Source organism: Zophobas morio, unplaced genomic scaffold, assembly GCF_036711695.1.
Source record: "Zophobas morio isolate AGI-343-1 ecotype UQ-CSIRO unplaced genomic scaffold, CSIRO_AGI_Zmor_V1 ptg000009l, whole genome shotgun sequence".
Classification (NCBI taxonomy): Eukaryota; Metazoa; Arthropoda; class Insecta; order Coleoptera; family Tenebrionidae; genus Zophobas; species Zophobas morio.
In genome coordinates this window covers 10,339,643-10,366,736 of record NW_026972114.1, presented here as the reverse complement: position 1 = coordinate 10,366,736, position 27,094 = coordinate 10,339,643, and the positions used below count along the sequence as shown (strand labels likewise).

General features: G+C 40.2%; 5 protein-coding genes and 1 long non-coding RNA gene across 7 annotated transcripts; 4 read left to right on the top strand and 2 right to left on the bottom strand.

The window, feature by feature from the left end:
* Positions 1 to 3,246: 3,246 nt before the first annotated feature.
* On the top strand, positions 3,247 to 4,914 carry LOC135125723 (uncharacterized). Its single transcript, XM_064051384.1, has one exon. It carries the CDS (start codon positions 3,247 to 3,249, stop codon positions 4,912 to 4,914), a length of 1,668 nt encoding a protein of 555 aa, XP_063907454.1.
* A 2,241-nt stretch (positions 4,915 to 7,155) lies between these two features.
* Positions 7,156 to 8,106, top strand: LOC135125722 (uncharacterized). The gene is made up of 2 exons (XM_064051383.1): positions 7,156 to 7,246; positions 7,361 to 8,106. Exons 1-2 carry the CDS (start codon positions 7,156 to 7,158, stop codon positions 8,104 to 8,106), a joined length of 837 nt encoding a protein of 278 aa, XP_063907453.1.
* Positions 8,107 to 12,074: 3,968 nt separating this feature from the next.
* On the top strand, positions 12,075 to 13,981 carry LOC135125854 (putative nuclease HARBI1). Its single transcript, XM_064051579.1, has 3 exons — positions 12,075 to 13,158; positions 13,216 to 13,391; positions 13,446 to 13,981. The coding sequence occupies exons 1-3, from the start codon at positions 12,609 to 12,611 to the stop codon at positions 13,905 to 13,907; spliced, it is 1,188 nt and encodes a 395-aa protein (XP_063907649.1). The 5' UTR covers positions 12,075 to 12,608; the 3' UTR covers positions 13,908 to 13,981.
* Positions 13,982 to 14,076: 95 nt separating this feature from the next.
* On the bottom strand, positions 14,077 to 15,482 carry LOC135125855 (uncharacterized). Of its 2 annotated transcripts, none has more exons than XM_064051580.1 (4): positions 15,106 to 15,482; positions 14,620 to 15,054; positions 14,231 to 14,571; positions 14,077 to 14,159 (listed from the first exon to the last, which is right to left on the bottom strand). In XM_064051580.1, exons 1-4 carry the CDS (start codon positions 15,221 to 15,223, stop codon positions 14,109 to 14,111), a joined length of 945 nt encoding a protein of 314 aa, XP_063907650.1. In that variant the 5' UTR covers positions 15,224 to 15,482; the 3' UTR covers positions 14,077 to 14,108. The 2 variants fall into 2 exon arrangements, with proteins under 2 accessions (XP_063907650.1, XP_063907651.1); XM_064051581.1 differs by having other exon boundaries at positions 14,231 to 14,562.
* Positions 15,483 to 15,577: 95 nt separating this feature from the next.
* Positions 15,578 to 17,879, top strand: LOC135125853 (E3 SUMO-protein ligase ZBED1-like). The gene is made up of 2 exons (XM_064051578.1): positions 15,578 to 16,116; positions 16,168 to 17,879. The coding sequence occupies exons 1-2, from the start codon at positions 15,693 to 15,695 to the stop codon at positions 17,727 to 17,729; spliced, it is 1,986 nt and encodes a 661-aa protein (XP_063907648.1). The 5' UTR covers positions 15,578 to 15,692; the 3' UTR covers positions 17,730 to 17,879.
* A 1,587-nt stretch (positions 17,880 to 19,466) lies between these two features.
* Positions 19,467 to 20,219, bottom strand: LOC135125657 (uncharacterized). Its single transcript, XR_010279929.1, has 2 exons — positions 19,692 to 20,219; positions 19,467 to 19,644 (listed from the first exon to the last, which is right to left on the bottom strand). It is a non-coding gene; the product is annotated as an uncharacterized LOC135125657 (long non-coding RNA).
* Positions 20,220 to 27,094: the final 6,875 nt, after the last annotated feature.

Sequence of the window (27,094 nt, the reverse complement as noted above, 5' to 3'; positions counted from 1 at the left end):
AATGGCACAAGAACATTAATGATATTACTCCTACTATTTAGTGTTAAATTAAGATAGATATATTTTTACAAAACGAAAATTATTTAACAAAAAGGAAGGTACATATTCATAATTTTAAAACTTTTCTGCTGGTAGGTTTGTTACAGATCGTTATGCTCTTCAACCAGTCTGTTTGTTCCAAACAAATATTATCAATAACTGGTTTTACTGTTGCTCGAATAATTATATCACTATCACAAACTCTTGATTTATGTTCTAAGCAACAAAATTTTCTTTGTCTTGTTTTATATCATGATCCAAAACCGAGAATTTTGCAGTACTGACAAAGTCTATATTGGAAACATTAGATGATTTGGAACATTTAACAATTCCGCAGCAAAGGATCTGACGCATTGCATATTCTGCAGCTCTGGCATCCGTTGCATCATTGGAGACTCCTTTTGATCTGCAATTCATATATTTTTTTCAAAAATTTAGATGTAATAGTACCTTGTAGTGACAGCATATCATGATTCCAGAACTGGTTTCGTACATTTTTTACAACATGGCAGAAATCAAAACTTAGGAAAAAAGACAAATATTTCAAGATAGGGTGGCCGATACAATTTTTTGGAGGCCCGGTGGTATTAGAAAGTTTTTTAAAAAGCACAACATTTAGATTCAAGTTATCTGTAACGAGTCGCAAAACTATGAATTGCAGAAAGGGCTACCTGTAAAACCATCAGTTCTGCTAGCACCGGTTTTCGTGGTTTCACTCAAGAGACTGCACATGCTTTAAAATTTATTGCCAGAAGTACATATTTGTGTGTTAAGTTTCTGTTAGAACAAGCAGGCTTTTACTATGTTCTTACGCGTTCCTTTAGCTCCGATGCGGTGGAAGCAACGTTCTCACACGTGAGATTAAAAGGAGGCTCCAATGATGCAACGGATGCCAGAGCTGCAGAATATGCAATGCGTCAGATCCTCCGCTGCGGAATTGTTAAATGTTCCAAATCATCTAATGTTTCCAATATAGACTTTGTCAGTACCTACTGCAAAATTCTCGGTTTTGGACCATGATACAAAACAAGACAAAGAAAATTTTGATGTACCTTTGGAATTAAGAACAAAGATTCAAAACCTGAGTAAATTAATTGAACCCTGTGCAAACATTTCATCGGCATCTGTGGCCTTTTTGCCTGGCTTCACTTTAAAGAAATTAGACCACAAATTTCATTGCGATCGCTGCCTTGCACCGCTGTTGTTCAAAGAGGTTCCTGGTCCGCTATTAAGACTCATCCTGTTACAGGATCGAGGTGGATTAACCTATCCCAATGCATATTCCGTAGGCATTGTGCAGGAAGTGGCTGACGTAACTCAAAAAAATGTTGCCCTTTTTAAACTCTAAAAAGACATGTCAACAAATATGTAATCTGCTCCATCCTTCTTTGGACCAAAATCCATTATTTTGTTGCTTGGAACATGAATCCAGAGTATATGATATAATTATTCGAGCAACAGTGAAACCAGTTATTGATAATATTTGTTTGGAACCAAAAGACTGGTCGAAGAAAATAACGATCTGTAACAAACCTACCAGCAGAAAAGTTTTAAGATTATGAATATCTACCTTCCTTTTTGTTAAATAATTTTCATTTTGTAAAAATATATCCATCTTATTTCAAAACTAAATAGTAGGAGTAATATCATTAGTGTTCTTGTGCCATTATCTACACTTTCAAAAAAACGTGATATTTTAAAACGTCATTTTGACAATTATTTGCCAACCAAGTTCATAACTGTACTCAACAGATGTAGTTGCCTGATTAACGATTTTGGAAACGTCAAAAAATCAACTTTTTATACAAATTGGGATGGCCATATATATTAATACAGTTGGCCGTGCTTTTATCCTAAAAATTTCAGAATTACCAATGAACATACACTACATGATTAGTTAACTTGTAGAAGATTATTGTACTAACTGAATTCGTAATATATTGTAGATTCTCTATACATTTCACTTTATTAAAAGACTATCTCCACCAGTTAACATGATTTTTGTTGTTTCACATTACACATAATTTTAATGTAAACTGTAAAAATATAGTTTTTATTAACAGACGTTTGTTATAATTGATTGTAAAGTCCCTAGATTACTAAAGTAACGCGATTCATTAGGCCCGTGTGTTAGACAAAGACAGACACAAATTGAGCCAAAATGGCCGTTTGACAATTGATACTGACGTTTGTGAACAAGTGTGTCAAAGTGTTTGCTCTACAAAAATCAATTAAAATGCCTGGGTGTTGCATCAAATCGTTCTGATCATCTGTTTGAAAAATCTCAAATTACGCATCCGTACATGTCACAATATTATACACAAGATGACAACGTTGTTTTTGAAGTGTAGGCTTCATTTTTCTTTAAAAAATAAGTCTCTGGAGACAAAAAATAAAATCAATAAAACTAGTCGTAGTCTTGGAATGCGAAACCTTGTTGACATGGTCAATTAATTTTTAATTTTGTTTTTAGTTAGTGTATAAATAGAATGATTAAAATTTGAAATCTTGACTTTATTTTAAGATAAAAGTTTAGGCACCCAAAACACGTAGAATACATTCATATTGTTAGACACTCGTAATTTCTCGTAGTCATAACTGATTATACCAGCAATTATTGTCCTCATTTTCAAAGTTGGCGGTTGTTTATTTGAGCCAAAATGGCGCCTATTCGCGTTACTTTAGTAATCTAGGGACTTTAATTGATTGTTTGTGTTAGCGCCATCTATCGGCGGCATAACAGAGAGAGAGAGCGGTGCGCGGTTTAAAGAGTACGAGTACGACCCTTTGACGTTTAACGTGCGCGTGCAATAAGGGACGCGTAGAAAAAGACACGAGGTGAAACCCGCTGGCGCCAGCAGAAGACGCAAGACAACCAACCCGAGTCCCATCCTCTTCTACAAGAAAAACTCATCCACCAGGTAGGATTTTCATCCCTCTTATATTTCTTCATCTCAACTCAAATAAATTGGCTAGTTGCCTCGCTCGCAACATATTGGTCCTTCGAGCCGGATAATTCCTCTGAATACAGTCCACTTCGCAATACATGTTGTTTAAACCATTCATTTCTGGTAGTTTTTGCTCTCTTTATCGTACCCGGCGACAGTCGAAGTTTTTCTTCACTCGAGCATCCTTGTCGCAAACCGCTTTTGTCTCCTCGTTGCTTATTGGTTTGTTTACAATTCGATCGTGTGATTTGTTTACAAAATGCCCACACCCGAAGAAATCCTTACCGAGCTGGAGGGATTACGCATTAAACGTGAATCACTATTTGCTAGAATTCAGAACGTTCTGGATTCTTCTCGAACCCTAACCTCAGAAAATGTTCGCTTGTTTCGACCTCGAATTGATAAATTAGTGGAATTGGAGGCAAGATTTGAGGGAATTCAAGATCAAATAATCGACCGCAATTCGCAAATAAAAATTGCTGCAGATAAATTGGAGGTTCTAAATGTCCAAAAAGCATGTGATAATATCATCTACGAAGTTCGTGGAAAATATATGGATCTGATTCGAAGTATGCCAGCCTCGAGCGATACCAGTTCAGCCCCACACACGTCCACGGCTAGCAAATCCTCTCTACCTAATATTGCCATTCCAAAGTTCAGCGGAAAGATCGAAGATTGGAATAATTTTATTTCTTTGTTTACTTCAATTATTCACAAAAACGCAACGCTTTCATCAGCGGAGAAATTTGTTTATTTGCGATCACTGCTTCATTCCGACGCATTAGCAGTCATTTCGGCGCTCGAAGTCACTCCCGAAAATTACGACCTTGCCTTCGCAGCTCTACAAAATCGTTACCAAAACAAAAGAAGACTCGCCATTCATTATCTTTCCCAAATCAAAAATTTTACTGGTTCATCTTTGAACACCCGCAACGGCCTTCAACACTTTCTCAACATTCACTCAAACTCCATAAACGCTTTGAGAGCTCTGAATATTCCCGATCTTGCTGACTTTCTCTTGTTCCAAATGGTTTCTGAAAACCTTGATACGAATATTCGTAAAGCCTTTGAAGCCAAAATACAGAGTAACAGCATTCCCACGTATAAAGAATTAATCGACTTCGTAACCGAACAATGCAAGACATTTGAAGTTGTCGGCGCTGCTGAAACCTCCAACACGAGCAAATCGCGCTTAAAATCTCTACCATCCAAGCGCCCCAACTCTTTCCTTACTAAAACGAAGGAAAATAATAGCCCTGGAAGCTCTCGAAAGGGACTACCACCTGCACCGACGTGTCCATTATGCCAAAATAGTCATTCACTATCACGTTGTGAAGAATTTCTCGCCCAAGGTATCCAACAAAAATATGATACGATAAAATCTCTCAAACGATGTTTCAACTGCCTGGGTAACCATTTCCTAACCTCTTGTGCTTCTACAAATACGTGTAAACACTGCAATGGCAAACATCACACACTCTTGCATGCAGAGAAGGACAGTACAAAGGAAATTCCACCGAATAGTACTACTGTAACACTATCCTGTCGAACTACGAACAACCTGCTTCCCCATCATGTCTTATTAGGAACAGTACAGCTTTTCATTCAAGATGAAGCTGGAATCTTTTGGCCAATTCGAGCAGTTGTTGATCCTGGATCACAAATCTCCGCGATAACTTTAAGAACAGTGAACAGATTGGGTCTTAGGCGATCGCAAGCAAAAAATATCGAGGTAAGTGGTATATCAGGATCATACACAAAAACACAAGGAATAGTGAACTGCACTTTACGTTCCAAATATTCATCTGAAAGTCTCAAGGTAAATGCTGTGGTGTTAACATCCATCGCCAATAAATTGCCTACGCTTCCTCTACCAACTTCTATTCGTCAAATTTATGGAAATCGACCTTGCCGATTCTTCCTTTGATCAACCTTCAAAAATAGATTTTCTTATCGGTGCAGATATTTACCCACATATTTTATCACCTCATTCACCACATATAATTTCCGGGAATCCTTCTGCGATTCGAACACTTTTTGGTTGGATAATAATGGGAAACACCTCAATAGAACACCCTACTACCTCTTCAGTTTCGTTACTCGTCGTCAACCCTTCACTGGATTCTTTATTACGACAATTCTGGGAGCAAGAAGAAATTGAGATTTCAAAACCTGTTAATCCTGATGACGTATTTTGTGAAGAACACTTTCTTCAAACCCACTCTCGTGATGCTTCTGGCAGATATTCTGTGTCTTTACCCTTCAAAAAAGGATGTACTTCCCTTGGTGTAAATAGACACATTGCCATGAAGAGCTTCTTTAACTTGGAAAAGCGTTTACATAAACAACCCGGAACCGAAGCGCCGTATCAAGCCTTCCTTACTGAATATGAAGATCTACGCCACATGAATGTCATTACAAAGCCATCGTCCTACATTTTGCCTCACCATTGTGTTTTCAAGCAAACGAGTTCTTCCACTAAAATAAGAGTCGTTTTCAATGGATCAGCTCTCGATTCCAAAGGAAGCTCATTAAACGAACGCTTACTACCCGGCCCTAAACTGCAAAATGATTTGTCCGATATTTTGATATCTTTTCGAGTTCACGAAGTTGCCATTTGCGCTGATATCCGCATGATGTACCGGCAAATCATGCTAGTACCTCAAGATCGACAGTTCCAGCATATCTTTTGGAGATCAAAACCCAACCTTCCTGAATCACTGAATTCTCTGCCTGCACAGTATCTTGAAAATCCCATCGTATTTTCGACAGAAGAATCTGCATTTAAAATTCTTGGGCTCATGTGGGAACCAAATTCGGACAATTTCACATACCACACTCATCAATTTCACGGTCCTTCCACGAAAAGAACTATTCTCTCTTACATCTCTCAGATTTTTGATCCTCTCGGCTGGTTGACGCCCGTGGTTTTTTGGGCTAAACATTTCTTACAACAATTATGGCTCTTTCAGTGTGATTGGGACGAACCGCTGAATCCAATTCTCCGACATCAATGGGAGACATTTGTTGCAGAAATCCACCTTCTCCAACAAATCAAGATTCCAAGAAAATTCCCAAATGATTATCAGCAACTCCGATTAATAGGCTTCTGCGATGCTTCCCAAAAGGGGTTCGCCGCGTGTATTTACCTCTGTTTCTTACGTGACAGCTCTAATTACACCATACTTCTCAAAGCAAAGAGCAAAGTTGCACCCCTCACACCGCTAAGCATTCCTCGCCTTGAACTCTCAGGAGCACTGCTGTTAGCGAAGTTATTTGTCTCCGTTCGAAAATCTCTTTCGACTTTCAAGATAGAAGAAACTTTACTATACACTGATGCTCAAATCGTCTTAGCCTGGCTACAAACTATGCCTCATATTTTAAAACCCTTTGTAGCTAATCGAGTAGTTAAAATAATTGAGCTTACCAATCCTGAAAGCTGGTATTACATAAGCTCTAAAGAGAACTGCGCAGACGCCGCTTCCCGGGGAATGACTCCTCAACAATTATCTACTTTTCCTTCTTAGATTTATGGACCAGAATTCTTATCACAACCGCCTAACAAGTGGCCCCGTCAAAGAACATCTATCCCTGATAGCGATATTCCCGAGAAGCGCAAGGGCAAGATTGTTCTTAATGTGCGCACCACTGAAGACGTTCTTTGTAAATTCTCCTCACTTGTTCGACTAGAGTTTTTGCGTATGTACGACGATTTATCAATAATGCTCGATACCATAATCAACGAAAAACTGGAGCCCTTTCTTTGAATGAACTGCGAGAAGCATTAATATCCTGCGTTTTCATCGTTCAGCGACATTACTATGTTGACATCATTGAGAAACTCAAGAATAACATATCTATACCCACAGCTTTATCAAAATTGTCCCCATTCTTGGATACAGCTGGGCTCCTCAGGGTGGGCGGACGTCTACGTCATTCTTATCTTCCATTTGAACAAAAACATCCACTTCTACTTCCCAAACAGTCACATTTGTCTGCTCTTATTTGCGATTTCTATCACCTGTACTCTTTACATTCTGGGCCTTTAACCGTACAAGCTCTTATCTCCCAAAAATTTTGGATAGTTTCCCTGCGTTCTTTATTACGTCAGCGAATACACAGATGTTTAACTTGCCATAGATTCAAGGCAACTCCGGCTCAGCCTATCATGGCAGATCTTCCTGCATATAGAACTCAACTGGTGCGAGCATTTTTACAAGTTGGCACCGATTTCGGCGGACCTTTTCTTGTGAAAGAAAGTAAACGCCGTAGCGCCCGAATCTATAAAGGGTATTTATGCTTATTTGTTTGCATGAGCACCAAAGCCACTCATCTCGAATTTGTCACTGAGCTTTCTACTTCTGCCTTTTTAGCTGCCTTTGATCGATTTGTATCACGACGTGGCCTTCCTCAAACCATTTATTCCGATTGCGGACGAAACTATATTGGAGCAGCAAACCATTTAAAGGAAATAACCAGATTTTTACATGAACATAAGGATCAAATTTTTTCCTCCTTGTCGGCCAAACAAATAAACTGGAATTTCAACCCTCCCACTGCATCCAACTTCGGCGGAATTTGGGAGGCTGGAATAAAATCCGCTAAAAACCTCCTGAAGCGACTTATCAAAGATACAGCACACACCTTCGAGGAATATACAACTTTATTCGCTCGTATAGAAGCCACATTGAACAGCCGACCATTATGTTCAGTTTCTTTCGACCCCATGGAAAACATTGATTATTTGAGTCCTGGACATTTCCTTATAGGATCACCGCTACTTTCTCCTCCCGAACCCGATATACCAGGAAACATAACTTTTAAATGCCGTTGGCAGCGCCTTCGTCAACTTTTCCAACAGTTTTGGCGTCGTTGGACGCAAGAATACCTACATACACAAACTCAAAGGCGCAAATGGCACCGTAGTGCACCTAACATTCAAGAAGGTGACGTCGTCTTCATGTGTGGAATCAATACTCATCCATTATCATGGCCTATTGGTCGTGTTGAAACAGTCCTGCCTGGACCCGACGGAGTTGTCCGGGTCGTGAGAGTTAGGACTGCTTCAGGACAATATATTCGTCCCGTTAACAAACTCGTGACTTTACCCCCTCAGTAAAGTCTCCCCCTTTTTCTTTTTCTCCTTTATTTTTTCCCCTTTCTTTTCAGAATTCTCCTTTATTTTCTTTTTGAGTAGTTATTATCTTTGGGATCTATTATCAATTCTTTATGTACTTGGTTATCATTCAACCGTCCCTAGAATTTATTCTCATTTTCCTAAAATTTTCCCCGAAAATTTGGTGGGCGGTTATGTTAGCGCCATCTATCGGCGGCATAACAGAGAGAGAGAGCGGTGCGCGGTTTAAAGAGTACGAGTACGATCCTTTGACGTTTAACGTGCGCGTGCAATAAGGGACGCGTAGAAAAAGACACGAGGTGAAACCCGCTGGCGCCAGCAGAAGACGCAAGACAACCAACCCGAGTCTCATCCTCTTCTCCAAGAAAAACTCATCCACCAGGTAGGATTTTCATCCCTCTTATATTTCTTCATCTCAACTCAAATAAATTGGCTAGTTGCCTCGCTCGCAACAGTTTGTTTGAACAAATTCGTAAGAAAACATATTAATTCCTGTTCAAATGAAGCGTTTCTTGCCACCCAGCACGTGATACGTGGTCAGCCGTCCTTTCCCCACTGATGCATAACCGCTCTAGCTATTTCTTTCTTATGTTGATTACACTCGGTCGCGTATGGAAACGTATACAAGGCTCCATCCACTCCTTTATTAGATCAATGGTTGGAACGCGCCAACGCCTATGTGACGCCACACTTTTTGCATGCATTTATTGAAGGTGGAGTCACAGACTACACAGACAAGCCATTGCCCCACCACTGACAAACGAATATAGTCTTTAATTCAAGAGTCCAAACAGTCGATTTCAATTATTTTGCCCTTGAACACAGGAAAATGACGGTTTAGGTAAGGATGACCTTGATTCCGCTTAAAAATTTGCAAAATACTGTAGTGGCTATCCTGTTTAGTGGAAACTTTTAGGAGAATGTAACTAGAAAAACTAGAATTTTGACACTTCGGGTCAGAGATATTGAATATAAGTACATATATACATTTAAACCTCCTTGCTTTGGGTTGACAACATAACCACATATAACCTCAAAATGGGTCCGACCAAGACGTGTGAAGTGCAACGCACTCCTGTGAGTCCTGCGGCGACAGAATACACAATACAATACAATATAATCATTCACTCACTTTTAAAAAATGTATAAATTTAATTAATAGCACTCATAAATTTTTTAGCTTGTTCATTTTTTTTTTTTGACTATGAACGTACGTACGAACGCCTTTATTGTTTTAGTAAGTTAAACATAATATGACTTCTGCTGATGTATTTTTTTAACATTATGTTGGCTTTTATCCGAGATTGTGTTGTAAAGTGGCAGTCCTCGCGTTTAAAAATCGCGCGTATGAAGTGACGGTTGAGGTAAGTCGTCAATAAGGGTCACGTTCGCTCAAAGTGGGTATGTGGCTTGTCTGTGTAGTCTGTGGTGGAGTATTGGTGCAACAATGCCTCTGATATCGTACCTGCGCTGCATACGATCACCGGATCCTTTTTCTCTGGTACATTATCGCAATTGACATTTAAGTGGGATCGTGGCCATTGATCTTCAGCGAGTTTTAGAAATTCTGGTCCGCTGAACCAGATTGGATTTTGAATGATTTCTGATGGGTATGCGGCTCTACTTAGGATATCTGCCGCCAGTGGCGGCTCGTCAGGGGGGGCCAGTTAGGCCAGGCCGAGTCTGTCACCGAACTTGTCAATTTGCGATATTCATTTTTATTTTAAACGCAAGAATATAATTTAAAGCTATTTTGAAATCACCTGATTTTACTGTTGTTATTATTTTTTTAATTACAAAAAGCGTTATCTAATTTATTCACTTTCGTTCGGAAGTACAAATCGTGCCGGGAAGTTTGAATATTTTTACTGCGAGGAGCAGCAGCTGAGGCCGGCCGACTACAAGAATAAACGTCGAATAATGTCATATCTGCTATCGCTCTCTGTTTAGCGGAATTAAAGAGAAATAGCTATAAAGACTGATACGTGTCTGATACCCTCTGATTAACGCGCCTGCAGCAGTGATTGGTCAAATGTCTGCTAAAATCGGCCGGCCTTTTGGCAGTACATCAAGTTGTTATAGCGCTATCACCTTCTGTTTGTATAAGTTAGAATGCAATAGCGACGAAACCGTACAATATTCCGTTTCATCACTCCACTTCTGCCGTGCACTTTTCCATGCGGTTCCCCACTACCAGCACCGGCCGGCCGCTGTCTGTATATTGTGAATTTCTGCAGTCTTCACGTGGATGAAATTGGTTTAGGTTTGTTTCTAATTTCAGTAACAATGACAACAATTAGTAAGAGAATTAGTAACTGATTTAAATTTTGATGCTGTTACACATCTATTAAATAATGACTTTCGACTTTTAACATACGATGATCAATTCCTGGGATATAAAAGAAATGACCCGTTCGGAGCCGCGCATGCAACATTTAATCGAAGCACGGAGCAATAATAACGTCAGCTCCGGTGCAATAGCATATTAATAATTAATAATTAATACAGCATGGTATGAAAATTATAAATGGCTGACGGGGAGCAAGTCAAAAAACAAACTATTTTGTTGATATTGTTTAATTTTTTAATATGATGTTGACAATAAATTCAAAAAAACTTCAGAAAAAGAGTTTTGCCTCTGGTCGTCTGGTATGATTGACATATTGAGTTACCGTGGTCTTTTGCCATCTTCCTAATTTCTCAACCCTGCTCCTGATGATGCTACTTACGAAAATGTAGAAGCCTCCGAAATTATTTCTGTCTTTAATTTTAATCATATACCTACCATCCACATCAGCATATGTTGAACGCAGTTTTTCAGCTTTAAAGCGAATTACAAATTTTACTAGAAACTCCATTAGTCAAAATCGATTATCCAAATTATTCGTTTTAGCAATAGAAAAAGAAGTGCTTACAAACTTAACGGAAGATCAAAAGTTCTATAATCAAGTAATTGACCACTTTGCCAATACAAAACAAAGACGCATTGAATTGGTTTATAAAAATTTCTAATTTACTTTTTCGATTTTGTTTTTTACTAATAAATAGTTGTTGACGTTTCATGTTATATTTTTTGTTAGAATGTGTTACTTTATAACTTGAATGTTATTTTCATTTTTATTTGAGTTTATTGTCGTTATTTTATTATTATAGATGGCTTATATTGTATAAGTATATGCTTTACTTTATACCTATTTGAAGAATATTTTTTATTTTGTTTTACCAAGTTGTTAGGACTATATGAATTAACACCATACAGGTAGCAAATTATAGATAATGACTAACTTGAGGTCCCTGGTTCTTGTATTCTATGTCTTAAAACTTTGGGTTACTCACTGCTGGCCGACCCAACCAAAATAGTCACGAGCCGCCACTGTCTGCCGCATTGTTCTCGGAGTTAATATGGCGTCAAGCGGTTGGCTTTGTCAGAGCAGTGATTTCCGAAATGTGATTTCCTACAAAAATGTTTAACGAATTCGCGGGAGTGTGGATCCATGCCAGTACGATGCTCGAGTCAGTCCAGAAGATTTCTCTAATGATTTTGATAGAAATGTTTTGCCGTACTTTCGACATTAGCTGCGCCAGCAGCAACGCTCCGCATAACTCGAGTCGTGATATGGTCATCGTCTTCAAGGGCGCGACGCGCGATCTCGCACACATGAGTTTTATTTCGTACGCACCAAATTCATTCAGCACCCTCAGATCGACGGCTGCTCCATAGCCCTGTTGGGATGCGTCCGAAAAGCCGTGGAATTCCGCGCTTATCACGAGCGAGTTCGATATAGTTTTACGTGGGATTTTTATGTTCTTTAAATTGTGTAATTCGGCCAAAAACGTTGTCCATGCGCTATGTATGGATAATGGCACCGCTTCGTCCCATCCCAATTTTAACGACCATAACTGTTGTAAAATGATCTTATAATAGCCTTCATTACTACCGGGCCGATGAGACTAGTGATGTGAAAAATCGATTCGATTCTTGAATAATCGATTGTATCTCATACTAAAGAATCGATTTTCTGTAGATATTTTAAACTTCGATTAATATTTAAATCGATTATTTTTTACGAGAATCGGCTAAAAAAATCAATACCCGTTTAGAAAAATCTAGTGACTTTAGCCACATTTGCGTGGTACTGGTTACCGTGCTGTGCATTGAATGTTGTTCTGTGTGTGGTTCTTTGGTTTTGCTGTTGCTATGGTTACCTACATCGTGCCTACATCCCACATTTGTAAAATCATCGTATGTGCATGTGAAATACTAAGCGTTTTTTCGCGACATACTACTAATGTAAGATGTAAGTGGTAACTGGTATGTGATGGTAAGTTTCCCACCACTCGAAAAATAGTGGTATGTGCGGCAGCGCCAAAACGCTAGATTTGTTATTCGAGTGGTTACTTCTAAATATTGTGACCACTGACATTTGTGTGCTCACATAAAAATTAGGTTAGAATTACAATAAAAGTCCGTGGGTACCTTTGCAATGGATAATAGGGAGTTACTACCGCTATGTCTCGTGTTATTTGATGAAATATCTAACAACGCATTACCACATGTGGAGGTAATGAAATGGTTGATGGCTAAAGACAAAACTCAACAATTACATTGGTGCATAACGTACAAGGAATCGTACGTAGATGTACTAGTGCGTAATGAAGAGGATAATTTTAACTGGTTGGAATACTATAATGACCACTTGTTTTTCCGCCTTTTTCGTATGCAAAAAGATACATTTCATAAGTTATTTAAAATCATTATACGTAAAGATACATCTGGGCTAATAAAAAAAAAATACAGAGGAGGAAACTTTCCCATCAGTCCAGAAATATCTCTCCTCATATTCCTCTGGTACATTGCTAAGGAAGAGTCATTACAATCAATAGCAATAGTATTTCAAGTGGCTGTAAGCAGTGTTATGAAAATTGTAAACATCGTGCTATACTTTTTGCTCAAAATGAAAAATGACTACATATTTTGGCCACAAACTGAAGAAGAATTTCAACATATTAGGAACGGCTTTAGACAATATCCAAGTAATAAAACATTCAACTTATGTGGTAGCGGTTAAATAAGTAAATATTTTATTACAGACACCCTTGGCGCACTCGATGGTTGTCATGTTAAAGTTAAAGTATCAAGCGACCAACAAGACAGTTACTGTGATAGACACCAAAATTATTCTGTAAATGTAATGGCAATTGCAACAGCAGAGAAAATTTTTAACTATTTATTTGTCGGATTTCCTGGGGCGGCCCACGATTCACGGGTAAATAAGTGCTAACGTATATACAACATAAGACTGTATCAAGCATTCTTTCAGGTGTTTTCTAATTCTCTATTTGTCCAAAAAATACAAAGCTATGGATCTCGCATCTATTTTCCAACAGATGATGATCACATAATAGGAGACAGCGCATTTCCAATTAAAAGCTGGTTAATGGTTCCATATCGAAAAAATCAGAATTTAACAAGAGTACAAAAATGGCATAACTACCGATTAAGCAGCGCACGAATAGCCATTGAAAATGTCTTTGGACTCATCAAAGGGCGTTGGAGACGCCTTTTGTATGTAAATACATATTCAATTAGTAAAGCAGTTGAAATAATAACAGCGGCCTGCGTGTTACATAACTTTTGTTACATGGTCCAAGATGCATGGACAGAGGAAATCATCAATGACTTGTGGGAAGGTGATCAAATTATGAATAATAATGAACAAGAAGCACGCTTAGGCAGAGCTAAGCGAGACCATATTGCCCACATCATTTTTAATGAACGATAATACTACTTCTGCACTTTTTGTTAAAGGAACATACATGTTATAATTATTGCCTTTTATGAATTTTTATTATATAAAACAACATGTAAAAGTTAACAAAAAATAAATAAAATATTCATTTTGAAAAAACCAAACAATTGCTTCAGTGGACGGTATGTAAACATATAAAAAAACATAACTGCCTCTCTTTGGCGTAAAAGTTGACTAACGTGTAATCATTCTCGAAAACCGACCAGTTACTCCAATGGACGGTATCTAAAATGATGCATTTTTAAATTTTATTCCGAATCTGAGGAAGCGTTGTGTTTTCTTTTTTCAGGACGTACATGATGGCGCACTAATGTGCTGAATAAACCTATCATCTCTCGTCGCTGTTCGTTTTGCTCCTGTAAGAGTTTGTTCAACGCCTGGTACTGCTGCCGTCGATCTTCCCGATCTAACGCCTGTTGTTCTGTAAAAGTGGTAATAATTTCTGATGATCGCGATTTTGGTCGCACCGTTCGTTTTGTTTTAGCAAATCTATTGATGACTCGCTCGTTAACATTATTATTATCTTCTTGACTATCTTCAGTGTCGCTTATTTGATGTGATGGTCCTGCGACAGGTTCAGACCCTTCTGAATCTTGGAGACTGGTGGGATACATTTTATGTTTGTTTTCTGTAATAGCTAAATTTAAGGAACACTGGTATATGGTCAAATGAAACATTTCCTTACCTAATATGGCGTGTAGTTCATTAAAATAGGGAGGTTTGCACTTCTTTTCCTCTCCTGTCCGTCTTGTGTGTTGAATATAAGTTGTATACTGCTTTTCCAAATTCACGTATTTTTGTCTACATTTTGCAGCTGGGCCTTCTTTAGTTGGACATATGTCGTATCCTTTTGCCTCTAACTCTTTTGCTATTGCCGCCCACAGTGAATTATTCGTAGATTTTTTATCACGAAATTTCGGATCGTAATTTTTCCTCAGCTCTAACAATGTGGCGGTAGCTGCCTCATCCTCTGCTGTAGGTCGCCCTTTAGAGAACCATACTTTTTTCTTCTCAGGCACACAACACAGTTCTTCAAACGTACTACTATTATTCTCATCAGTACAATTGTCATTTGCTTCAGGAAATGCCATTTCGACATACTTTCGGGCTTGGTCGTGATCTTAAATGGTACGAGTATAGAGGCTAATATATTATAAAGGGCTTTACTTACCATTCAATAAGGTCTCCGCTGTTTCCGCATCTACCGTTAATAAAACATCATTTCCGTTAACATTCACGGAAATATCCACTAATTCCACGTAATTTTCCATGTTGGCAGAGTTTTCCATAATAAATTGGCCCAATTTTTACAAGCGTTTTTAAAAATCAAACACTTTTAACTGGTGAACGATTGACTAATTTTTACCTTAAACCACCATCAACTTCACTAGTTTCCCGCTTTTAAGGTTATAAACATCTTACGTCATTTCACTTACCGCAACATACACCACTCCAGAGTATGGTAAGCTGCAGTATGATTTCTTGACGTTTGTGGCTACGGTTACACCACATTCTCCTCACTTACCGCTTTCTCGCGAATATGAGTTGGTAAATCATACCACATACTATGGTAAGTTGTAGTATGGTCGCGGAAAAACGCTTACTGAAATGCCTAGATTGAAGATTTGGCGGAAGTGGTAAAATCCCCCTTTTTTGTAAGTAAAATTATTAATCCGTGTATTAATCTTGCCAGATTTTTTGTTCGTAGAGTTTAGGTAAACCACGATTTTATATTTTTTCAATATTTTAGATATTAGGATGTCGATGCCAACGTCCAAATCTATTAAACGATATTTTACAAAAATCGATGCAATATCCTCAAGATGTAGATTTTGTCTCAAAATAGTTAAAAATCATAGTAATACTACTAATTTGCTCAGCCACATGAAAAGGAAGCATCCTATGATCCCTTTGAATCAGAAATCGATAATGAATGTAGAATCAAAATCAGAGCAAGAGGAGCCATGTAAAAAAAGACAATGTTTCGAGAAGCCCACATCCCCTATTATTCAATCCGAACCTGGGTGCAGTGGTAGCAGGACAATTGAAAGAAGTTGTGATAATATATCGAATTTATCAGAAGCAACAACTTTAAGCATCTTGGATAGCTCATCATTTTCACATATCAAAGGAAAACAGAAAAAAGTTACTGAAGTGTTTGAAGAAGTATCTTCATATACAGGTTTGTTCAATAATTGAGCAATTTATATTACAAAATTTATTTAAATTTTAGAAGGTGGTAGAAATGCCAGTAAGATTACAAATGCCATTTTGTATATGCTGGCTGTAGATAACATGCCACTGAAAACTGTAGAAAATAAAGGGTTTAAGAAGTTTTTACAAACTACACTTCCACTGTACAAACTACCATGCCGAAAAACTTTCACGAATATGATGGATGAACGGTATGAAGTTATTAGCTCTCAAATTAAAGAAGATTTTAAGAATGTTTTAAATTTCACAATAACAACGGATATATGGACTGATTCTTTCAACACTCGAAGTTTTATGGGAATCACCGTACACTTTTTTAACATGGGTGAATTAAAGTCTGTGAATATTGGTGTGATTATGTTAGAAAAAAGTCACACCGGTGAATATATATGTGAAAAATTAAATGATTTATGTGTGCAGTGGAATATTGACAAGGAAAAAGTAACGGCTATTGTAACGGACAATGGAAGCAATGTTGTGAAGGGGGCATACCTTTGTTTTGGAAAAAAAAAACATCTTCCCTGCTTCGCTCATACACTGAACTTAGTAGTTACAAACGCCTTAAAACTTACAACTCATCTAAGTGATATTATCAATAAGGTTAAAGAGATTGTTGCCTTTTTTAAACATAGCACCAAGGCAACTGAGGAATTGAAGTCTCAACAAATCCAAAATGGGGCGCCAAATAATAAAACGTTGAAGCTAATCCAGCAGTGTGAAACTCGTTGGAATTCAACGTACCTAATGTTGCAGAGATTTTTATTGTTGGCAACTTACATAAGTTCAGTGCTATTTAATTACAAAAATCCAACTATGGTTAATCATGATGAAATTGAAATTTTAGAAGAAGTTGTTTTAATTTTAAAGCCATTTCAATTACTTACTACAGAAATTTCAGGTGAAAAATATGTAACAGCAAGCAAAATAATTCCTCTGGCACATTGTTTAAAATTGTCCTTAAATCGTTTGGATGGTTCTACTGAGTTTGGGAAAGAGCTCATCACAAATTTGGGTAATGAAGTACAGAAACGTTTCTATTCTGAGGAATCTTTTATTGAGAGAAATGAAATATTAGCAGTAGCAACTGTTATTGACCCTCGGTTTAAGAAAATACATTTTGAAAGCGCACGATCGTTATCAAATACATTAAATATTATATCAAAAATGTTTCCAACAAAAACAAGGGAGGTAGACTCTGAAGGATTTTTTAAACCAGTTTCTGATAATAGTAATGATATATGGAATATTCATGAAAATTTGGTTGTTAGTAAAGAATCTCGAATTTCAGATGTAAATAGTGGAAATGGTTTGCCAACAGAATTGAAGCAGTACTTAGACCAATCGATTATTGCTCGAAATGATGATCCAATTCAGTATTTTAAGCAGTTAAAGATAGCGTTTCCTGAATTGTATAAAATTGCAACCAAGTATTTGTCAGTTGTTGGTACATCCGTACCATGTGAGAGACTGTTTAGTAGAGCGGGAGAGATCTTAGCAGACAAACGGTCTAGACTAACAGGACCACATTTGTCAAACTTAATATTCCTGAGCAGTATTGAAGATAAGTACTGGTTTGAATAATTTACAATTATATTTTTGTTTTAAGAGATAAATTTAATTTTTATGTTTACGACTGAATATTATTGATTTTGTATTTTATTGTATTAAGTTTATTTTCATTTAAAATGTTCACAAATTTTTTATTTTTTTACTCCAATTAAAGTTTATGACAATGTTGGAACTTTTTTTAACATTTTCCACAAAACGATTTAATCGAATCGATTATTTTGATTTGTGATTAATTGAATCGATTAATGGTCTAATCAAACTTTATCGATTTATCGATTCGATGTTTTTCGGACCAAAGTCGCATCACTAGATGAGACCCAGCGGATCAAAAATTTGAGACGAGAGTGATAGGATTATGCGCTTCGTTACCCTTTTGGGTGTTTCCTAAACAAAAATCATATCCCAGCGTGTCGTATATGGATTCCCAAGATAAACCTAAGATTTTCGTTTGTTCATTTTTATTTAAATCTACCTGACTTCTTGAATTATTGCCCTCACAATTAGGCAAAATTGAATCGTCATTCGAGTGAAATTTTCTTATCTCGAACTGCCCTTGCTTTAGAATATTAATTACCTGGTCTCTTATTTGAATTAATTCAGGAATCGAGTCGGCACCTGTTAGCAGGTCGTCCATGTAAAAATTGTTTTTTATTACGCGACAGGCAGTGGGAAATTTTTCTTCGTTGATTGTTGCTAATTCCGCTAAACATCGCGTCGCTATAAAACTTGCAGACTTGGTACCATATGTTAATGTTAACAACTTATAGGTTTGTAACGGTTTATTAGGGTCGTCGCGCCATAGGATTAATTGGTAATTAGCATCTTCATCGTTAACGCGAATTTGGCGGTACATTTTTGCAATATCCGCGTTTAATGAAAATCGAAAAGTTCGGAATTGCAAGTGTAAGGGTTAGATCTGTAGTACGTGTCGTTGGCCTGTAGGTAGGCAACCCATAATTGAGGGAGAATCTGGGTAAGCCAACAGGGTGGGGGTGACGCTACGGGTGAGCAAGGGGATTTTAGGGGAGTTCGCGGGTAGGAACCACGGAGGGTAGTACGTAGAGTGCGTAGAGATAGGAGAGTTAATTAAGTGTATTAGTGATTAGGGTGTATTTATGAAGTAAATAAATAAAGTATAGTTAGCGGAATCTGAGTGTGTGATTTAAATAAAGCGTGTGTTTTTACATATCAGAAGTGGGATATTTCTTGTTTGTGTGCGCGTTGAACAGGAAAAGTGAAGTCATGCTCAACAATGTTTTGAACTAGAAGTTCGAGCAATTTGTGGCCGGACAGCGGTGGGAAGGCAACCAGAGCGGTGAGGGAAGAGGTCTTACACCCACGAGCATTGTGAGTGAAGACCAAGAATTGGGCGAGAGGGGCCCAAAGGGAAGAATCCCAGAGGACGCCGCGGCTTCCAAAATGGCCACCGAGAGGACGCCAACATGCATCAACGCCATGAGCACAGAACTTCAATATAAGAAATGATACCTACGTTGTTAACGATGGAAACAAATTTGCGCCCTCGGTGTGCAGCTGGCCAACTATACTATACGCGCGTAAATTTGAATACGCGGATCACCTACTTCCATATAGGCAACCACCTACTTCTGTATAGGCAACCACCTACTTGTGTATAGGCAACCACCTACTTGTGTATAGGCAACCACCTACTCCTGTATAGGCAACCACCTAGTTTTGCGGGTTATTTTAATGTAAATTCTCATATGAAATTACAAAAAGTATACAGAATGTAATGTAACCTATTTATTATCATACATCTAAATACATATCAAATAAACAAATCAAGAAATACAAATATTAGATACAATAATAATAAGAGAAAGATATGTAACTCACAATGTGAAGCTTCTAGGGTTATCATCCCTCCTGTCAGATTGTGTTGTAAGGAAAATGAACAACTGCGTACCTAAACAAACAATTTTGGAAATTTGAAAACAATAATAGTCCACTTACTTGACGAGATATTTCTGTCAATATCGATATGTGCCAATTCATTTAGCGTTACTCAAGGTGCACCACGAGGAGGCGAACTACAACTCTGAAGCAATTTCCTCTCAGCAAACGTTACTTTCTTCTATGGTAGAAAAGTCTGTTTCAGCAGAAAATGAGCAACTAGCTACGGATTCCACAGCAACTGAGTGTAAATTTCCGCTGCAACCACTTGACTGCTCATGGACTCTTTGGAGACATATTCCTTTGGGACCACATTAGGCAACAGTCTGTTTCGATGTAATGGATCATGAAAATCTGTCGAGTGAAAATGATTTTTACACAAGTATAAGGACTTACACGGTTTACTTGCATCAATTTTACAAATTTGTCTCCAAAGTTCCTCCATTTCCACATTTCTTGGAAAATGGTAAAATCTAAGGTCATTACCACCACCCTTGTAGAACACATTTCCGCAGTTTGGATATTTACATCGATATGCAATACGGCGTGGTTTCTCCATGTTCGAGAGATGTAAGAAATGCCTAAAATAGAACTATTGTGATAACCCAAACTTCCCGCCTTAAATTTGACCTTGAAACAGTTTGAAAGGTCCGCGAAAAATTCAAAAATTCAAAGTTTGGCCTTGGCTGTGATCGTCTAACAAATGAGAACCTACGTTGTGTGTTTTTTTTTTCTTTTTGGTTTTGAAAAATGGCGGGAAGACGTTCTTTCATACAAGTGCATACACGGTCGAGAGCGCAAGAAATAATAGACAAAATTAGGAGCCTTCCTAAGGAGGAAAAAGAAACGAAGAACGACAGACGCTCGATTTGCCCTTCTGGCGAGTCCGCAGGGCCAAGGCATCATCGGTCTTCATTCCCCAAAACCCCCTGGGGTTTTATTCACCGACATATTACATGTCAGACACCTTAAGATATTTGAAAGGAAAACACTCGCGAATTGACAGACATACACATATGAAAACCGAACAAATACAAGACCTACACATATGTAAATTGGATGGCAGAAACCGAATCATTATGAGAGTGTGGCGATCGAACAAACATAGAACAAAATATATAATCAAATATATCAATTTCATTTATGAGCACAGAAAATACCCAGAGGGGGCGTTGTAGCGCAAGTAGAGGTTGGGACTCCTGATCGTCACTGTTCTCCCTCACGACGGTGATTCTATCTACACCAACGCCTGCTCACACGCATCTCTCCATTACGAACGTGCCCTGCGAAACGAGGCGGTTACGATCGCAGATCCGTAGTGGGGTCCCGGCTATGGACAGAAGCCGACAGCGTTAAAAACCCGCGATCGCCCCCTGAAGCTATACAACACCCGCGGACTTGTGCAGGTGACGCGATTAATCCCGTCAGTTTGAGAAGGAGTCGCGCGCCCCACGTACACTACGAGTTATGTGTTATTTACCTTCAATTTCATTTTAATGTTCAATCTCTATGACTCTAATATTAAATGACAACCGAACAAGTGTTAAAGTTTCAACAAAGAGCAATACACAACATTTAAATTCGCCACACACTCTTACGAAAATTCGGTCAACAAATAATTCTTACTTGAGATTAAATTTGGACATCAGATAATTTGCAGGACAGAGACATTCATCAACAAAATATTTACATGAGCAAAACTTAGCAAAGATTTATAAAAACAAGATCTGGTGTGAAATAAGCTTGTACAAATTAAATATCAGGTTAGGTCAAAACTGCAGAGCATGGAAATTTACGTTCACTTCAAATTATACAGCAAAGAAAATTACTGAAGCTAAAATTATGAGACAAAGACAAATTGCATGAGGTGAAAGATTGTAAAGTTAACAAATTTACATGAGATTAATAATAATTCGTGTCCAGTCAAGTTAGTGGTTAAAATTCAAACGTGAAATTATTCAGCTACATTGTGGGCCATTATTACACATACATTTCCCCAAACAAAACACATAAACAAACATGGCGGACAAGCTGCAGTTGCAAAATGGCGTTGGACGAATTCGTCATTCCAAATAATAGGCGTCGAAAATATGCGATGCAAAAATGCAATGAATCCTGTGGCCTTGTATAAACGATGGGCTAAGTAAAAGGAATAAAAGGCACGTCCCCCCCATGACCCACAATGTTTGTTAATTTGTTCAATAGATTCAGTTAAAACATGTGCTCGGTTAAAAGAAAGAAAATGGACGCTTCAAAATGGCTGCTGCCTGAACAAAGAACGGTGAAAATAACAACTCGTTTGCCGCCATCCAAAATACAGATTTCACAAATATAGCTAAATAAAGCATGGCCCGAACTAAAAATCACTTCCTGTAAACCCTACTACGACGGATTTTAAATGAAAGATAAAACGAGATTAGTGGAAAAACAAAACGCACGCGTCGGTGAGTCACGAGGTCTGAAGCAACGTCGGGACTTGAAACTCGCCGCGAAACAGGTCCCGGTCGAAAACGTGTTCAAAACATACCTCTCCAAAGATGCGAAGATTTCGACACGGCTTACCGCCAAAAGGAACGCAAAAACCTCGTCGTAAGAACGATGAGAAATCAGGAACACCCAATGGCTCCACGGGGGCTGCTAGGTTTTCCAATGGAACAGATCAACACTGGAAAAACAAAACACAACAGCAAAAGGCACAGAATAATTCACAATTAAAAATACAACCTGTTGCTCGAAGCGCTCGAAAGGAAGTCGACCGTTTGTTCCAAGCGGTCAAAGCGAAGTGACTCATTTTCAAGACAATACCACCCTCGCTTTGCGCACGTCTGTTTCTTTTGGGGTGGTTGGTTGCCAACCTCTTCTTCTTACCGACCGTTTCTTGTGCGCGCGGAATTCATTTGAAATTTAAAAATTCGAATTGGATCCTTACACTATTAATAAGTATATTCCTATTCTAAATACTTACCTCAGTCCGGCTTTTTTCCCTGCACGATTTTACACTTTCATAGCAGCGGCTTTTTTAATCGCACGTATGCACACCACAAAACCAGCTGATGCCAGCTAACGGCATCGCACTCTCATTGGATGATTTGAACGTTTTCAAAGTGCGCGTTTTTCATTACTTGGTCAGCTCGACACCGAGGGCGCTGAGGCTTGCTTCCTAAATTTGTATTCGAGTGACACCCCCATGGCCATGAGTACCGCTGTACCGACAACAACTTCGGCGCATGCGTCCCAACCCGTTACCTCCAACATGACCAACTTGTTCCAGCAAAGTGTCCCAGGCTCGTACGGCACAGGTGTGACTGAGCCGGAGCCAATAGGGGGCCAGCTTGGGAATGGACGCGACAGGAATGGCAGCTTTGGCGTTTTAGGTTATGGGGGCCTCGTTGACACTCCTTGGGAAAATCCGCCGCGAACGAGTAGGTACATAAACGATCAGCCAGTCCCGCAAAACCCTTCAGATATCCAGTCGACAGGATTAATGCAGTATATCCTTGAGCAAAACCGGAAGTTGATGGATCTAGTCGAGCGCAACACAGCTGCTGGAGAGCAGGGCAGCACCAGAGGAAGTAGTGGTGGGCTGCCGAACTACCAGGTCATGCCGGATTTTTCTAAGTCAGTGGAAAAATTCGACGGGGAAGACTTGAGTCGTAGTGGTCCTTGGCTGGAGAACATAAGTGCAACGGCGAGGCTGCACCATTGGCCGTCGGAATTCACGTTCGAAACTGCGCGAACACAGCTGGTTGGCCCCGCTCGTCTATGGTACGAGTCGAAACGAGAAAGGATACGGAGTTGGGAGGAGTTTGAAGGGGCCTTCAGGAGGACATTTGTAAGGGAGCATAGCCAAACCCAGTTGTGGAAAGCGTTGTCAAGTCGGGTACAGAGTGCACAAGAGAGCACAAATCTTTATTTTCACGACAAGGTCAGGTTGTGTTCAGCCCTGAAATTGTCATTTACGGAGACAAAGGAGCAGCTAGCGGTGGGCCTGCTTTCAAAAGAATTGGCGACAATGTTGATGTCAAAGACCCACACAGATGAGGATGACCTCTTTGGAGACATCATTGTGTATGAGAGGTTAGTGGCGGAAAGACGGGCCAGACATAAAGTAGACAGATTCGTACCACCAAAACCTTCTACCCCATCAACGATGTTGTCCCCCATCAAAACGGAGAAGAGATGGTTGCCGGGACGTGATAACGCGGGCCGGCCTCTCTGTTTTAGATGCCGGGAGTATGGCCACATTGCGGCAGCATGTCAGAGTAAGAGGCACCCTGAAACCTGTGAGAGTAGACCTGAGCAAACAAGAGCCACCGAGCCGAAAAAGCGGGTTCACAGGGTTGAAAAAAGCCTGACAAGTCGAGATACAGTGGCCCGAACCTTTCTAATCAACGATAGAGACTTTGTGACGGGATTGGTGGATACCGGGAGTGCGGTGTGTACAGTTAAACGAAGTGTGACCGAGAAGTGCGGATTAAAACCTGCGAAGTTCCGACAAAATCTATACGCGTTTGGCAGTGTTACGACGCCAGCTCTGACGGTTGAGGGTAAAGTAAAAGTGCGTCTAGCTGTGGATGAAGTTACGGTCAATGACATCGAGTTACTAGTGGTGCCGAACGATTCACAGGACTATGATTTATTAGTGGGGCGACCGTTTACTGAGAGAAAAGAAATCGCGTACATGAGAAAGGGTGATTGGATCGCGTTTGGATACTCATGTGAAGCACCCTTCAAGAACATCGACGTAGAAGCCTTGGTGCGAGAACCAGGACTGGAAACTTACGAATTGGCCAAGGGAGTGACAGTGGCGCCTCACGAGTCGAAAATGGTACCAGTGAAAAAGAGAGCAAACAACTACCTGTTGAGAGTTTACAACCTGACCTCCGAGGAATTCGAAAAACAGTCAGGTGAGGCCATAAACGAGGACGAAGTAGTCGGTGATGTTAATGCGTTCGTCCCGTGCACTCGAATTACTGCCTCCATGGTAAAAATGGGCGAAGGCATGGCGGAAACTACGCAACGAAAATTACTGGAGCGACAGAATGAGATTGGGCAGAATATAGAAGAGGACAACCAGCACAGAGATCAACATATGGAAGAGACTGAGCTGCAGAATGAGGTTGAGCTGAATATAGAAGAGGGCAACCAGCAGGTCGATCAACAATTTGATGAGACGGTTGAGATACATCAGGAAACAATAGGGGAGGTCGATCAGTTGATGAAAAACGTCAGTCAGCAAATGGGAAAGGACAATTCGAGAAGAATGCGAGTCGAGGATTGTGTGTTGAGTAAAATGGAAACGACATGGAGAACAGTGGTGTCGGAATTACCGGGCTTGTTTCGACGAGTTAAGTTCAATATGCTCTGTAAAGAAAGAAGCATGAGGATAGTTTACACTTCAACCACGAGGAAACAGATGGGGAAGAAGACGAAGAAGAAGAGAGTGAAAGTGCGGGAGTGCTGGAAAGAGCAGAGTATACGAGTGAGAAAAGTGACGAAAGTGAAACAATACAAGAGAGTGGGCCAGTTGAATAAAGCAAGGCAAAGCCGTTGTGGAGCCCAATTGTTGTTCTACTTGACTTTTGAGTGTAGTAAATTTAGCGTAACAAATTTGTAGATTGGGGTTGTGGAACTCAATATTTATAGATAATTGTGTGTAGTTAGACTAAATTTAAATTAGTTGATTTTTTTTAGAGTGCGAAGTAGTTTGTGGTTGTGGAGTTAGATATATTTTTTTTTGTTTTTGTGGAAGGATTGTAGGCAGATATGAGTGTTTGTGCTTAATATTTTCTTTAATGTTTTTTTTTGTTGTTATTTGTTTTGTTTCTCCTTGAGAATTGTATCGAGGACGATTCAAGGTCAGGATGGTCGAATGTAAGGGTTAGATCTGTAGTACGTGTCGTTGACCTGTAGGCAGGCAACCCATAATACGCGATGTAAGGGTTAAACCTGTTATGTCGTTGACCTGTAGGTAGGCAACCCATAATTGAGGGAGAATCTGGGTAAGCCAACAGGGTGGGGGTGACGCTACGGGTGAGCAAGGGGATTTTAGGGGAGTTCGCGGGTAGGAACCACGGAGGGTAGTACGTAGAGTACGTAGAGATAGGAGAGTTAATTAAGTGTATTAGTGATTAGGGTGTATTTATGAAGTAAATAAATAAAGTATAGTTAGCGGAATCTGAGTGTGTGATTTAAATAAAGCGTGTATTTTTACACAAGATTATCGAGAATAGATCACGTTGAATAACTGGACCGCGCATAAGATTATCATTGTTACCGGGCCAACATTTGGAGGCCTGATTAGTGCGATCATTAGGTTAAGGAATTAGATAAGCTGTTTTATCCAAATATTATTTAAGCATGTCCGAGATCCGCGGCACCGCGGTCCGAGATCAGCGGGCCGCGGTCCGCCCCCGGCAGGCCCAAGCCGGGACACCGCCAGGGCCAAGCCCGCCACCACCGCCGAGACCACCCCGGTCGTCGACGAGACACCCGCCGAGCAGCGGCCCGAGCCCCAGACCCAGACCGTGGAGGAGACCATGGAGACGGAGGTTCCCGTGGAGACACCACGTCCACCAACCACCCCGAAAAGCAGGATTCCGCCCATAATCCTGCGGGACGGCCAGAGATGGTCGGAGGTTTCACGCCGGATGACGGATAACTCTATCCGGTATTCGAAGGCGAAATCCACCCCAGAAGGGGTGCGGATTCAGCCGGTCGAGGTGAGCGACTTCAGAAGCCTGGTAAGGCTTCTGGACAATATGAAGGTGCAGTATCACACCTTCACGCTCCCGGAGGAGAAAACTCTCCGCGTCGTCATCCGCGGCATCGCCGTAGGAGTTGCCAGCCAGGAGGTGTTGGAAGACCTGGAGTCTCTGGGTCTCCAACCAATTCAGGTCAGTCGGATGAACCGAAACGACCGCCCGATGCCCCTCGTCCTCGCCGAGATGCCCATGGCCAAGAAGGCCGAGGTCTTCGAGGTGAAGACACTTTGCGGCCTCTCCGTCAAGGTGGAGAAGCCCCACAAGAGGAAGGATGCTGCCCAGTGCCACCGCTGCCAGCGATTCCACCACTCCCAGCGGCACTGCAGGGCCGAACACCGTAGCGTCAAATGCGGCGGTGATCACCAGACCAGCGACTGCGAAAAGCAACGCAGGCAGCCTGCGAAATGCGCGAATTGTAGCGGGCCACACCCGGCCAGCTACAAGGGGTGTCCCAAGTTCCCCAAGCCGCAGCAACAGAAGGCTTCCAAGAAGCCTTCCACATCGTCCAAGACGACCGCCCCCAGGACCGCCGCCCCCAAACGCGGTGCCCTCCCCAAGGCCACCCCAAAACCCAAACCCGCTCCCGTCCCCAAGAAGGTCGCCCTCACGGCTCGCCAACAGGCCGACCTTCAGCTCCAGAAGACCCAGCTCATGACCGCCATCGCCGCCGCCAAGGACTCGCAGTCCATGGCGGAAAAA